Source organism: Haliaeetus leucocephalus, unplaced genomic scaffold, assembly GCF_000737465.1.
Source record: "Haliaeetus leucocephalus isolate CR32 unplaced genomic scaffold, Haliaeetus_leucocephalus-4.0 Scaffold198, whole genome shotgun sequence".
NCBI lineage: Eukaryota > Metazoa > Chordata > Aves > Accipitriformes > Accipitridae > Haliaeetus > Haliaeetus leucocephalus.
Genome location: NW_010972634.1, coordinates 304,529 through 319,805, shown reverse-complemented (window position 1 = coordinate 319,805; position 15,277 = coordinate 304,529). Strand labels below are relative to the sequence as shown.

The window sequence follows — 15,277 nt, the reverse complement described above, 5'->3', positions numbered from 1 at the left end:
TGGCTGGATGGTCACACTCAAAGAGTTGTGGCCAATGGCTCCATGTCCCGGTGGAGACCAGTGACAAGTGGTGTTCCTCAGGGGTCAGTACTGGGACCAGCGCTATTTAACTTCTTTGTCAGTGACATGGACAGTGGGATCAAGTGCACCCTCAGCAAGTTCCCCAACAACACCAAGCTGTGTGGTGCGGTCGACATGGTGGAGGGAAGGGATGCCATCCAGAGGGACCTTGACAGGCTTGGGAGGTGGGCCCGAGCAAATATCATGAAGTTCAGCAAGGCCAAGTGCAGGGTCCTGCACATGGGTCAGGGCAATCCCAAGCACAAATACAGGCTGGGTGGAGAATGGATTGAGAGCAGTTCTGCGGAGAAGGACTTGGGGGTGTTGGTTGACGAAAAGCTCAACATGACCTGGCAATGTGCATTTGCAGCCCAGAAAGCCAACCGTATCCTGGGCTGCATCAAAAGAAGTGTGACCAGCAGGTTGAGGGAGGTGATTCCCCCCATTCTACTCTGCTCTCATGAGACCCCATCTGGAGTACTGCATCCAGCTCTGGGGCCCCCAACGTAAGAAGGACATGGACCTGTTGGAGCGAGTCCAGAGGAAGGCCATGAAGATGATCAGAGGGCTGATGAACCTCTCCTATGAAGACAAGCTGAGAGAGTTGGAGTCGTTCAGCCTGGAGAAGAGAAGGCTCTGAGGAGACCTTATAGCAGCCTCCCAGTACTTTAAGGGGGCCTACAGGAAAGCTGTGGAGGAACTTTTTACAAGGGCATGTAGTGTGTCCTGGGTTCAGCTGGGATAGAGTTAATTTTTTTTTACAGGAACCTGGGAGGTGGGGGGCATAGCCGGGGCAGCTGACCTGAACTGGCCAAGGAGCTATTCCATACCATGTGACATCATGCTCAGTATATAAAGGGGGAGCGGGCCGGGGGGTGTGCTCTTCTTTTTGGTGGGGGAAGTGGCAGAGCGTCGGGTCCCGGGTGGTGAGCAGTTGCACTGTGCATCACTCTTTTTGTATACTTTTTCATTAGTACCGTTGTTGTTGTTGCAATTTCTTTGTGTTGTTCCAGTAAACTGCCTTTATCTCAACCCTCGAGGTTCCAGGTTTGGTTTTTTTCCTCCCCTCCGTCTTCCCCCCTATCCCACCGGAGGGGGGGGCGGGAGGAGTGAGCGAGCGGCCGCGTGGTCCTTTGTTACCGGCTGGGCTGAAACCACGACATAGTGATAGGACAAGGGGCAGTGGGTTTAAACTGGAAGAGGGTAGCTTTAGGTTAGATGTAAGGAAGTTCTTCGCTGTGAAGGTGGTGAGGTACTGGAACAGGTTGCCCAGAGAGGTTGTGGCTGCCCCATCCCTGGAAGTGTTCAAGGCCAGGTTGGATGGGGCTTTGAGCAACCTGGTCTAGTGGAAGGTGTCCCTGCCCATGGCAGGGAGGTTGGAACTAGATGATCTTTAAGGTCCCTTCCAACCCAAACCATTCTATGATCCTATGAAAATGATAAGAATCCTTGCCTTGCTTCCAAAGAGATTTGTAAAGTTGATTGTTCCTCATTCATCGTTCAAGGTGAGTGCAAAGAAAACAGCACGCTTTCATGAGTAGAGCAAACCGCAGCATCAGAGGCTTGCCTTGGCTGAGCTCCTCCGTGTTTGGATCTACAGGCTGCCCTGACTAGCTGTGGTAAGTCAGACAGAAATTGCTGGCTATTTCTGCTGCCATTTTCCTGACAAATACTCCTTTCCCCGTAGAGTATCGGCCAAGCCCTGGTAGGTATATATTTTATACTTGTCTTGCTGAGATCCAACCTAAAGATGAGGCAGCGCCAGCAGCCTTCAGGCAATGAATGCCGAATGAGAACTGAAAGGGCTTTTGCCCAATAGCTCTTTGCTCCATCACCTGCACCACCTCTGCGTTGTGTCTTCAAAGCCTCAACCTGCATGTCTGCATCTGGAGATGAACACCAGCTCCTCTGCTGTGAAAGCAGCCATTGCTTGAACATCTCAGTGCTAGCTCCCTAGGTGCAGCTGCACATACTGAGCCCAGTGTCCTCACTAGGACATCGAGCCATTTGGATTGTGGTTTGGAGCCTCACATCTGCCCTGGCTGGGTGATAGCTTGGGTTTGTGATGCACTTTGAATTGTCTGCTCCTTGGAGTGAAATCCTTTGCTGTCCTGGTTGCATCACCCATTGTTGCTCTCGTAGCTGTGGCATACAAATGCAAGGAGAGCGTGTGGTCTGTCTGCAAAAGGGAGCTGAGATTTCTCTGCCAGCCCTGCAAAGCCCAGAGCAATCTCTAAGGCACTGTAGGTTTTTAAAGACAGGGAAGGGGGGGGGGAGAAGTATGAGTAAGGAAAAAGAGAAATAAGAATGAAGAGGTGAGTGAGAAAAATTAAGGACCCCTGTCAGAACTTAGTTGAGAGATCTGGGTGTTGAGCAGTGCTTGGAGGACAAGGCAAATGTCTGTACCTGCTTTAAAAAGGAGAGTGAAAGAAGCAGCTGTGTGATTGTACATTTTTCATTATTACCATTTCCCTAATGATTATGGAGATTTGCTACATATCGGCTTGCTGTGTGGGGATGCCATCCCAATGGCTGGACCAGTTGCACTGGGAACCTTCAGAACTGTCAGTTACAGACTGGAGGGTGTGTAGGAAAGTAAGAGCCTGATGGTAAGCACTAGTGACTGTGTCACTGAGGCACAGTGATTAAAAAAAAACAACCTGGAAATCCCAGATCTGGGTTGTTTAAAGTGAGCTCTGAAGCAATATGAGAAGTGGGTAGGTGGGTAGGGGTCAGTGCATGTGCTCATCAGTAGGAATTGCATGGAGCACAGAAGGTAGCTGTTAAATTGTCCTTAGAGGAGGAGATAGTTGTGAAGATAGCAGCTTGTTAAAAGCTCTCTCTTCACCCTTATTCTGCTATCTGCTGGTGAGCTATGGAAGGATGCAAAGATGTTTGAGTGCTTAAGCTGAAGTTTAACGTATTTCCTGCTTCAATGATTAGAAGACACTGATTACTATGATATTCTTCTCTTCTCCCTCCCCTCTTTGTTCTAAAATGAGAGCAGTGTTTTGTTTTCCAGACTTCTGAATGATGCTTTAAAGATGCAAAAACCCATGTAGGTGCAGAGCTTGTTCCTGGCTTGGGCTCCTTTCTCCCATTGTGAAATCTTGGCAAACTGGTTTTGAACTTACAGTTTCTGGCTGGCTGTAGCAGTCCCCAACAGCAGAGGGTATTGCCAATGCTGGAGGTCTGTGGCTGATTTTGGACGCTTCTGGAACTTTTGTTTATCTCCAATAGCTTTCTGAGAATTGTGAGGATGATCCCACGTGCTTGAATTATAGAACAAGGAGAGTAAAAAATAATGTTTCCTGCTCTCATTAAAAAGCCTAATTGCTTATGCCAGCAGCTAGTGCCCTACCAGCCTGTATCTCTGGTGCGTCCAATATGCTGTGCTTTGCTTTTGTAGTTTATTTTCGATTTGATATCTCTTGAGTGAGGTTTTAGGGCTGCAGATCCAGAGTTGACTTATACATAGGATTGAAAACTTTGTGAAAAGCCATGGGTGAAAGGTGAGGTAGATAAGCTGGAACTGATTGTTGGGGCAGTTCAGTAGCAGAGCTGGTTATCTTTGTGGGCTGATGCCAAAGGTATTAGATATGTTAATTTGTGGAATAATTAATTTTCAAAGGTACCAATCTTAATGTATTCGGTATTTGATGAGCAGAATTTGTTAGACTCCTGGTGACTGAAGGATGCTCCGTTAACTGGGGTGACAACCTCTCCTGGGACTTTGTTGTCTGCATACGACCAAAAGCTGCTCAGCCTGGGTCTGCCTTTCTTGGATGTTTCTCCACTGATTTCCCCTGTGGGCTCCCTCCTGAGAGCTGTCTTTAGGCTGTTTATCCTCTGTAGGATGGCTTCCTCACTGCTTGCAGGTGGCGAGTGAACTTGCAGAGTAATGCTGTGGCGGCAAAGCTGGAGAAGCTGAGAAGAAACGGTGCTGAAGATGACAACTTTGTCACTTCAAAAACTAAGCAAGGCACTGAAGCTGAAGCCTTTATCTGCAAGTTCCCTGATGCTAGGAAAGCAAATAGAACAGAGACAGTCTAGCAGTGGAGTAGTTTGAGTGTAGGGAGGATCGCTCATCTGGCTAGCATAACCCTGGCACGTGGGAGAGCTTGGCTTCCATGGCACACACATTCAAGCTTGGCCATCCTTCCTGCTTCCTCCACCCTTTGCTCCTGCTTTGCCAAACATACGATGCAGAGCAGGCAGGAGCTGCAGAGGGAATGGTGTCACCAGTAACATTGCAGCTGATCTTAAGGCTCCTTCTCCTGAGGCTGTGATGTTAATTTGGGCAATGCTTTTCCAGCTAGATGTCAGCAAGGCATGGGAATTTGTGCAAGGATTTAAGAGTACACAGTTGTGCAAAATCAGGAACGGTGACCTTTACCCCTTTATATCTTTCATGTGGGAGAACACTGCACTCCTCTCCTTCCACGACACTTCCCCAAAGGCTGTAGTACTTCTGGGGTTGATACCATCTGATGAGCAAAAAGGATGTGGCCTGTTTTAATTTCCACCTCCGCCACCTTGCAGGTGGGCAGGGGGATGCAAGTGACATTTTGTTGTTGGTAAACTTGTTACATAGGCATGTCGAGGTGGGTATTGAGGAAACGAGTGGTCGTGCCTAGCTTGCAAGCATTCATGTGAGTCATGGCACTTTGGGGTAATTTCTTGGGTTATGCTTGGATAGGAATTTTGGTTAAGAAGGTGCTGTGGTGGATTTTGAACTGGGAAGATGGCTGTAGCAAATGTCTCATGAGCAGCTGCTCACCGGGCCTGTTTGGTGGAGTTATGTATAGATTTTGCTCTCTGTGGGTCCTGTTACTGTAACAGTACATTTCACAATGGGCTCTTAAGAGACCTTTTTGTCTAGAGATTTACTGCCTCTTTGAGATTGGGGTGTCAGGGCAATACAGACTTCCCAAGGGAGTGCTGAATAATCCCCGTTCTGCGTGCACAAGGGCAGATACATGGGGCATAACTTTCTTCCAGCCCTCCCAGTAAGGAGAGGAACAGAAGTCTCTGATCCTGTAAGCAGAGTGAGAATACCTGCAAATAAAAATATTTCCAGTAACGCTTTAGCATATGTAATAGGGCCCAAAAGTTGCCAAATCATTCCTGAAGCTGCTTTTTACCAAGCAGGGAGGCTGCTCAAGGGCCCTTTTCTTCCATCTGGAAAGATTTTGACCCCCTGCCTGCTTTGCTGTAGTGCTGCTTCTTTCTCCAGCTGCAGTAGGCTGAAGCTCTTACAGCTTGTTAAATAGCCTGAGAAGTTCTTTAATGAAAATTAATTGAGTGTCACTGATTTGCGTGTCTCTTGAGGTAAGCAACTAGATTTTTTTTTTTTTTTGCTTAATTTCTGATTCTGTTTCATCAGTTACTTCCTTGAAAAGCGCACACAAATTAAAACTTGAGGCAATAGCCATATATATTTAATTATTAGAAGTTAATGTTACAGAAGTTCATACCACTTTCTGCATTGTTCTTGGGAAAATAGAGGAAAAATAAACCTTGGTCTTTTATACACAAAATGTTTCTTATTTTCTCAAATTCTCATGCACGTTATGAGCAATTTAATTCCTAGAAGGGAGATCAGTTTGATGAAGTAAGAAGTGAAGAATGATGCAACAAATGGAGATAACATTGACTCATTTTCCGTCTCACTGATAGATATCTAGGGGAAACACAGAGGTGTTACATGCTCTCAGTGCTATTTTCTTCTGTTATGTAGTAACACAAGTTTTCTCTCTTTCCACTGACCTTTCTACTGTTCACTTCTAATGAGAAAGAACTATTTTTCCTTCAAAAATATCGTCACTGGAACTAGTTGTGTATCAGGCCAGAATGGTTTATAGTAGGCTGTGATTACAGAAGCCCCTCTTTCTGCCTTTTCTTTTACACAGACCACTTCTTGTTGCTCCTCTTTCTTCAGTAAATGTATTTCCCTGCTTGCTTTGGTCTGGTGGGCATGTTTTCAACCCTTTTTCTTTACTGAAGGTACACAAAGGAAAGGTACACATGGTAAAGGTGTAAAGATGTGAATTTAAAATTCACCCTGCAGAAGGAGAATATTAAATGTTTTTATCCAACTAAATAAAAAAAAAACACCTAAAAATAATACTTACAGAAATTAAGATGCATAATTAACTCATCAGAGATAATAACAGGCTCTTCTATGCTCTTGTAGAGCAGAGCCACAAGTACAGTGACAACTATGATTAATCTGTAATCATCTGTATTTTCCCCAAGATTTTACATACTTTTCCTGCCAGGTCAATATTGGTTTGATCAGTTCTGAAGCTCTTATGTTAAGAAATTTACTTAAATCTGTGTGCAAATAAAAGATGAGATGCTGACTCTATGCTGTGCACAAATCAGAGCACCCAGAGTCACTTCTGAGCAGCAGCTAAACAGGCTAAGCAGCCTTGGATAGTGCTTGGATGCCGCCTTCCTTGTGGGAAAGCTGAGCAGCTCATGCCATTTTGCTGCGCACCCACAGACTTTCAGTCATTTAACATGTCCTTTTCGTGATGTCCTCCAGGGGACGAGGTGTAGCCTGTGTCCTGGCTAGGCAATGGTTGTGGAAAGGTTCCGTGTACCAGGATGTGCTTTTCCAATGGATAATGTGTTCAGGCTTGTTTGCCTGTTCTTCCAACCATGCTATATTGTTTTTACAGCAGGAACTTAATGTCCGCAGTTGGACAATCGAAAAACCAATCTAAAGAAAGGCACTAAATGAGAGATGCTAAAAAGTTACCCTGGTATTATTCAGCTGAGTTAATCCCAAATATAATACCGTGGGTTTAACTGGAATTACACTGGGGATTAGTTCATCTGATAGCTGAACTAATAGCACTGAACTAATAGCACTGAACTAATAGCACTGTAATAGCTGCCTGGCTTCAGGAGTTGGTTGAACAGGTGCTGCTTGCTTCCTTCCAGCCCCACTCCTTCACCTCCAAGTTGTCCCTGCTCCTCCTTCTCCATGCTGGGCCCTGTTCCTCTTCCAGCAAGACCTCATTTGAGGAATCCCGCTTATTCCACTGTCTTTCATCTCTCCCTTGGGGTTTCCCATTTTCTGTTTTAAGGGTCCTTCTCTCACTTAGGGAGCTTTGCAAAATCCCACCATCTTTTTCCATTGAGGGCCTTCATTCAGGGCACCAGCATTTTAAACTCTGCCAGAACGAAGGATAGAGATGAAACAGGAGTATTTTTACAGTGAAGGACATGCATGGCTGCTGGTGATTGTGTGGTGAACAGGTACCAGGAGATGCCCACGACTCCCAGGCCCAAAGCAGGCTCTGCATGTTGGACCGAGAGAGAGTGCTTGCTCTTCTGGGCATGATTAGAAGTGAGTCATCTCCTCCTAGAGGAGAGGCAGCCCTGTGCATAGTTGTCCTTAGCTCTCCTCACAGTCCTGGGGTGGACTCACGGATGGGTAGGGATTAGGAGAAAGTGGTCGGAGGGCAAGTGCCGTGCTGGATTGGGCCACGCATCCCCAGGTGCAGAATTAGACACCCATGGGGAACGTTTCTTCCCTTGTCGCTGGCTCGCAGGCCATCCCAAGGATGTAGCGTGGTTTCCCTCCACCAGGATGTTGCCCATCCTCTGGTTCAGCAGTGTTCTGGGATTTGAGCTTTCCCAACAGTGGAAAACTGAGGATTTTGGACAAAGCTGTCAGGCACGGGCTTCTGTTCCCTTCACCTGCTAAGCTTTATGTGCCGGTAGACTCCTCTGTGTTTCTTTCTAGCCTTCTTGGCATTTTGGCCAAACGGCCGGGGGCCGGCCTACAGCGCTGCTTGTTTTTAGGCACCGTTGTTATCCTTGGGAGGTGCTTTTTTTCCCGCCTTGTTTTGTGTGGGGTCCTGTTCCTCCCCCCTCTCTCCTTGAAGGCAGGTGCGGTTCCTGGCCGGGAGCAGGACCCATCCTCACCTGGATGATGATGGCCTTTCCCCCCTCCCTGCCCTGACGGCAGGTAGCCAGCCTGCCCCCCGCCTCTGTGGCCGCAGGCAGGGTGCCGTAGCCGAGCCCGAACTCCTCAGCCCCAAGTCGTTAATTTTAAGGGAACTTCAGATCGGCATCCTCGCGCTGGGAGGCTTTGTCGTTGCGTGTTACCCCTCGGTGGCAAGCGGTGACTCGTCCTTCGGGGGAGCCGGGCCCCGCGTCCCCATGACGCTCCCCCGGCCCTGCGGTCCTTTACCTCAGAGCCGGGGCGTCGCTCCCTCCCTCCCTCCCTCCCCGGTGCCGCTTCCCCGCCCGGGGGTTGCCGGCCTCCCCTCGCTGCGGGCCGGGGCGGAGGAGGAGGAGGAGGCGGCGGGGGCGGGCGCAGGGCGAGAGGGGCCGGCTCAGGGACGCGCTACGTGTCGCGGGAGCCCTTATAGCCCCGGCCCGGCTCGGCTCGGCCCCGCCGCCCGTCACCATGTCGAGCCGGCAGCAGACGGTAGGGCCGCGCCGCGGGGCCGGCGGGCGGGGGAGGGCCGCCGAGGCCGGCTGGGGGCTGAGGGAGGCTGTGGGGCACGTCCAGCTTCCTGAGGGAACCCTCTCCCTAAATCCCCGGGGGGCGTCGGGGCTGGCTCCGAGGCGGGCAGCGCTGGGGAGACGTGGGCTCCCCGGGCTCCCTCGGCTCAGGGGATCGAGCCCCGCGGGTCCCGTCGGCGGCTGGTGGGCGCCTTCTGCTCAGCGCCGGGACGGGACCCAGAGTTTTCCTTTTGGGTGCGCCCATCACCTCGCCGAAGGACATTAAAACCATCACGTCACGGGGCTGGGCGCTGAGGAGGAACGCTCTCGCTGCAGGTCGGTCCGCCTTGGCGCGAAGGCGCGGTGGGCGAGCTCACACGCCCTGCAAAGCACCGGGGCGAGGGCCCGGCTGTCCCGCAGGTTAGTCACGCGTCCATCCCTCCGCCGGCGTTCCGCAAATACGCTGTCCCGCACGTGCCCCGCACGGCTGTGCCGAAAGCTGCCGACTTTGGTGCTCGCCACGCTGATCCTCGCGGAGAGCGGCCGCCCAGGCGAGGCCGAAGGTCGAGTCGGCGAGAAGGCTGAGTGACTGCCTCACTCTTTTTGGCTTTTCGGGTTTCCTCTGCCCGGGTCCAACCCCAAGGGGGGGAGATGCTGGTGAGACAGCTGTCACCACCAGCCGTTGGCTTTCAGCATCGCTGCAGAGCCAGGTTTTTTAAAAAAATAAAACACACAGCAAGGAAAAATAGCCAGAGCATAATTCAGTTAGAAATTAAAATTGCAAATCACAGCCACAGCCAGAAATTGTTTTCCGCTTGCCAGCTGCCCTCCCTTAGTTCTTGGATTTGGGATGTGAGATCTGGGTCCCTCTGGCTGCGCATACGTCTTCCAGGTTTTAAATCAGAACCATAAGAGCTCTTGACATAAGTCTTTTGGGCTGCTTTTGCTGGTTGATTATTTTTTTTTTACCTTGTCCTAAACTTTTCAGATTGATTTAATGCATTTTGAACACACTAGTAATCTGTCTGGATAGGAATGTAACCAAAACCACACGTAACGAAGGGCGCCTATGCAGCAGGGTGCTCTTGGAAACGTGAAAACGTGTGGTTTAGGGATTATTTCAGGGAGGGGAGGTGCAAGATGTGAGCCGTGTAAGGGAGTTTTGTTTATTGCTGTGACAGGAGAGAGGCATTACTGAACTTCCAGAATAATCCCTTTCCTTTGCCTCTACCCTGGGCTGGAAAAATAACCTTTATAAGCAAGATTATGGCTGACCTTTGTACCGTGACTGTCAAAACAGATCCTATCTGCTTGACAGTTGTAGGCGTATTTTCATGTGCTTATCTGCCAGGTATGTGATAGAATGAGAAAAGGCATGATTTCACTAATTACACCAGGTTTTGGTAATTATGATGAAACAGCAATGATATCCTATTAATGACCCTCCCGGTCTATTGCCAGGGAGATGCGTTGCACAGACCGTAGGTGAAGGTCTTGCTCCTAATGGGGTCTCAGCAGCTCCTCGGTTCCAACCATCTCAGGTTGATATCAAAGGTACAAGATGAAGCATTTCACTTTGATAGGAGTCCCTTGATCAGCACAGTTATTTGCATACGCACACAGACAATTGCGTTCAGTCTCAGCACAATTACACAGCGAGGTTCAGGAGGGTTGAGGCATCAGCAGTGTATCAGAAATTTTGCCTAATGAAGGAGCAGTCAACAGCACAATGTGCTCCCTCAACTAGCAGCCTAAATGTTGTAGCTCAGAGGAGTTTTAATATAGTGGTGAATTTTTAACGACATCTCTTATAGCTGCAACAGCTGAGATGGTTCCATTAGAAAATGAAGATGGGATGCACAGACTAGTTTGCCCTACTGAGATCCCTATTAGTACAGCAGCTCGTCCTTCTTTTACCCTTTGCTTAATGCCTGTTTTTCATTCTCCCAGTAACACGACTACTTATTACTCATAAAAATCATTATTATTAATAAAATCTCAGGTTTTACCACTTCTTCACAGTGTGGCTGATGTGTTAATCTTTCTCCCACTGACAAGGTTTTGTGAGGCTGAATGTTTCCAGCATTATTCACTGTCCGAGAGTGTGTCAAAAATGGGTTTCGCAGGTGATGTTGATTAGCTGTCAGCTTTTGAAAGGGGCAGTTAGTGCTAGCTGTTGTGAGATGGACTGGCTGTGTTATTTGACTATGCTTCTCATTTTGGAAATTGACTAATTATAAGCCCAGGATTTAAAACCTAAATTCAGCCTGAATGCCCTCTGGAGTTTGAGGCTAGTTTGAGGATGTTTTAATTGCACACCCATTTATTAATAGAAGCTTACGGTAAGGTACAAAGAAGAAAACTTTAATTTTTTTACGTCTGCACGTGTTGTCCTTAAAAATGAACAAGGCACCTTAATCTGCTGAAGATCCAAGACTTGGTGCGCAGGAATCTCTCTTTGGTTGGTTAGTATGGAAACGCTCTCTTCGTTTCTGCTCATGACATTGCAAGAGGCATTAAGTCCTCTAACATGCCAGGCAGTGTCCTTCTGTTCACAGACCTCATTGACAGAAAGCATTTATTTCTGACCAGTTTCAGGACTGACTTTTTGGGGAGAAGAATGGTCTTTAATGATGACCTTAAAGACTTAATGTTCCTTACACAGGCCTCCTGTGTGCCCCAGTGGCAAAATCCTGCTCTCGGGAGGAAGTACACCGTAAAGTAATTGCAGCGAGTAGCATGGAGCTGTGGGACTGCCCTTGTTTATTGTGTGGGCTCTTGCACAGCGCGGCATTCAGGGCTGAGCGGTTCTTTTAGCCGTCGAAATAGCAGCTTGTTCTCCCTACACCTGCGGCGTTGCTGGTATTTCCGCAGCTCGTTACCTCTCCCCGCTGAGCAGTGTTTTCATAACGAGGAGGATACAGATGGCACAGTGTGCTCCAGGGAAACAGCTTGCCATGGAGCCCAAACCCACGGGCATGGCCCTACCCTGGAAGGGCTGGCACCTCGCTGGGGTGACTGGCGGCGTGGCTTGCGTGTCCCTGTGGGTGTGTGGAAAACGCAGCTCAACACGGGAGGCGTTCGGAGCCGGCTGCCAGAGTCCTGCGCCTGGCAGCAGGCGGATGTCGCTCTCGCTGGCAGCTTTCAGTGGGTTTCTCTTTGGATGTCCTTACAGGTGCTTAGGGGAGAACGAAAGCCCAGTACTGAAACTGCCTTTTTCAGTGTGTTACAGCTTTGTCATCTGTCTGGTCTTCTAAGGGTGTCTCCAGGAAGCTGAATGGCATGGCGTGCGGCATCCCTCGCTTTCACCAGGATGCTGTTTCCATAGCCCAGTGGATCACAAAGCTGTAACTTCTGATAGTTCAGTTTTGCTTGTGTAGGGCTTAGATGCACAGCTGCAAATTATGTGGTCTTATTTAAAGATAAATTAACATGTAAAAATAATTTAGGCGTTTTTTTATTTATTTATTTAAAGAGAAGGAAAAAACCCACAAGATCAGATGACAGCCCTGAGGAAAATATGAAGAAGCTTAGTTTCTTTGCCTGAAAACTATTATCATGTCAAAAAAACTGCAGCCACAGGGCAGAGTTCAGATGGACTGAGTGATATCACAGGCTGTGCAGTAACATATGTACGGCTTCATCAGTTTAATTGCAAAGCAATGTAGAATAAAAAGTATATTAAAAAAAACCCTAAACCATGCATTCATCTCCTCGCATGCTTATTCTTTATTATTGCCTTGAACATAAAGACCAAAACATCTTTAAAGATGTTGATGTTCAAAGCAGTTCTGGGTAGCTTATCACAGTGACACTTGCACAGATGACAGTGCAGCAGGCAGCAGAGCCCTGATTTCAGGGAATTAGTGTGGCTTGGTCTGGGTTGAATTACTCAAGACTGTTTCTGATGTTTCATCCAGTGATTCAGAAGTCTTGGGTTTACAGATGGATTTATTTTGTGAAACACAGTGCCTAACTCATTGCACCTTGACAGTAAAAAGTGATTGTTTTCTAGTTGCTCATCGTGTGCTTAGTATTTCTTGGCTTATTTTCTATCACTTTTTTTGCTTTCTCTCTCTTTTCTTTGAAGATCATGGAAAGGTCAGCAGATTAACTATCTCAATACACTGTTATTTCAACTTCTGTTGTTTGCTTTAGCTCTCTCCCCTTCTCCCTATTTCTTTTGAAGTCCTTCGGTATTAAAAAGTTGCCTTTCCAGTCTGTGGCCCGCACCTTGCTGTTTCATCCACTTGTGCTGTTTTACAGGGCTGCCAGTGTGCCAGACCCATGTTGATTAACCATACTCTGCTCTGTAAGAGCAGGGATATTCAATTTGGGGATTTTCAGGGAAGAAAAGTCAGAAAAAGTTGTAGGCTCCTAAACATGAATGCCTCTTTCTTTCCGTGGTTCAGGCAGGCTGACCGCTCCAGGGGATGGAGAATGAAATAATCAGCTTGGTGCGGTCCAGCCCCAGAAGCTGCAAGCTGGGGACCTTGGTGGACTTTCTCCAAGTGCAGGAAGGCTTGTCTGGTGTCCCCTGGTAGTGCCATGGCAGCAGGAGCAGCAGGGTGTGTTCTCCAGGAGGCTGCACAGACAGAGCATCTTCCAGGGCTGTAGAAGGGCATGCATGTGGAAAACTGGAAAGGTTTTTCTCCTGGGGTGGGTGGTTGCTGCCTGAACACCCCTTCCCTCCAAGGGGAGAGGCAGGCAGGTCAGGCCTGATCCGTGCGGATGTGCTTGGAGGTTAATCTTTTGCTTTCCCAACAGGACTAGTGGCTCTTCAGGATATCTCTTCCTCTCCCAGCGGCCTCGTTTGGAGGAGCGCAGCTGAGCACCGCTGCTGCTGGTGGTGGTCAGCATGGTGGTGCCATCTGGAGTGGTGGCCAGGGCACCTAAACCTGACTGTAATTTCTCCAGCTCTTGATTTGAAGCGCTTTGAGTCAGAATGTTGTTTCCTGTCCTGCTGCTGGACTCCTGGATAAATACAGACTCCAGCCTCGTCAGGTTTTCAGGTTGCACTGATTAAGTCACGGCCAGCTACAAATCCATGCCAAAACCCAGAACTCAGGCATAGGTTTCCATCCATGCTCTCCTTGGGTAGCCCCTACAAGTGGTTTTAGGCAAGACAGTGAATGGTTTTGAAGACGCCATGCTAGCAAGACATGTGCACTGCAGCTGCAGCTTAGATTTAGGCCATGAGGATTTTGTTTTTCTAAAGAGTTCAAGAAAGTACTTTCAAGAGAAGTACTGGCATACTTGCTTTTTTTTTTTTTTCTGGGCTGATGTTGATCCTGGAGGGTGTCTTTAAATGGCCTTCACAAATGAAAAGCCCTTGCCTATCTGAAACCAGGTGTTTTAGATAAACTTGCAACTGTATGCACCCACAAAAGATAAGCAGTGTGCAGGGCCTGTATTAATGGTCGTAATGGTATGCTCCTGCCTTGAACTTGTACTTTGGTCACAGTGCTCGTGCACTTTGGTATCTTAAAAGTCCATTAAGAGAAACGCCATGTAATTCAGGTTGCTGTTTATTAATTTACTATTATTGTGAGTAGGGTGACTAATGATTATCTCTGATCTGGCTCTGAATCACAGCTGTAGGAAGTGAGAAATAGTTCCCTAATGGTCTTGCAGCTTAATAATTTCTAAGTGAAAATTTACTTGGAGTGTATCGTTAACAAAAGGAGGGATGCAAAAAAAAAGCTTGGTCAAGGCATTTGGCATGGATGTGTGTCACGAAATGGGACGCTGGGAATTTAGGATTTTGCCTGTAGGGCTGGTAGCTCATTGCTAGCACTGCCTCCTGTCCCTTGCAGAGCTGTCCTTTTTCGTTTACTTGCAGCTTGGCTTGGTTACAAGTGTATGTGTCGAAAGTTTTATCTAGTGAGTGGGTACCAAAATGTGTTGGCCTGTTTGGAGAGCAGAGCTTGAGAAAGTAGCCGGTTTACATAATTTTTTTTTTTCAGTGTGGCTTCTCTTTAGATGCAGCACTGTAGTTTGTTGAGATGAGCTTTTTTGTGCATCTTTGGAAAACCACCATTTGTACCTACATTTCCAAGACTTTCTGACCTTGAGGTCTTTGTGGCCTCTGGCAGAACAAAATGTTTTCTTCGATATCAAACCATTTTTCAGCTCTCCATTGTGGTGCAAAAATGTGTGTCAGGCAGGAGGTCATTTTTCAGGCCTGCTCAGCCTTTCTGATGGGAGGATCATTTGTTTGTGTTGCCAGTGGCTGTGGGAAGAGGGAAAAAACCCCTCATTTTAGAGGAGGTGACTACTGCTGCAGGGTGCTGAGTTGCGTGCTTGCCTCTGCCAGGGACCCTGGGCATGATGCTGGACGAGTCACCTCAACCATGGCTGGGGCAACTCATTGCATCTGCCCCCATCTTTGCAAAACTGGTCTGAGGCCATGGGGGTGGATGTGAGGAGCATCAAGCTCTTGGAGGTGCCGCCTGAAGTCCAGTGGAGCTGCTCTTCAAATGTGTCATTTTTATAAGGCTTAAATATTGTGGGAGCTCAGGTCTTCATCTGCTGTTTGCCTTACTCTCTGCTACTCTTCTGTGGCTGTAAAATTGGGGATGATGCCACCCTCTCAGAGAAATACTGGGAGTTTGCATGAACTTTTGAGGGACCAAGTAATAATAATCCCCAAGGAAAATGTGTAACTGTCCTTCAACCAGCCTTTGAGTAGCGTGTAATGATTAAGACCTGTGCTTACACCTGTTTTGGGGAAGGGTGAGGGAAATGCTGA

General features: G+C 48.0%; 1 protein-coding gene across 1 annotated transcript in view; it reads left to right on the top strand.

Moving 5' to 3' along the window:
* The first annotated feature begins 8,482 nt into the window (after window positions 1-8,482).
* PAPSS2 (3'-phosphoadenosine 5'-phosphosulfate synthase 2) overlaps window positions 8,483-15,277 on the top strand; it is a 28,003-nt gene continuing 21,208 nt past the window's right edge. The window contains exon 1 of the mRNA XM_010565936.1: window positions 8,483-8,509. Within this exon, the coding sequence (XP_010564238.1) occupies window positions 8,489-8,509 (21 nt within the window). The 5' untranslated portion in view covers window positions 8,483-8,488. The remainder of the gene's footprint in view (window positions 8,510-15,277) is intronic.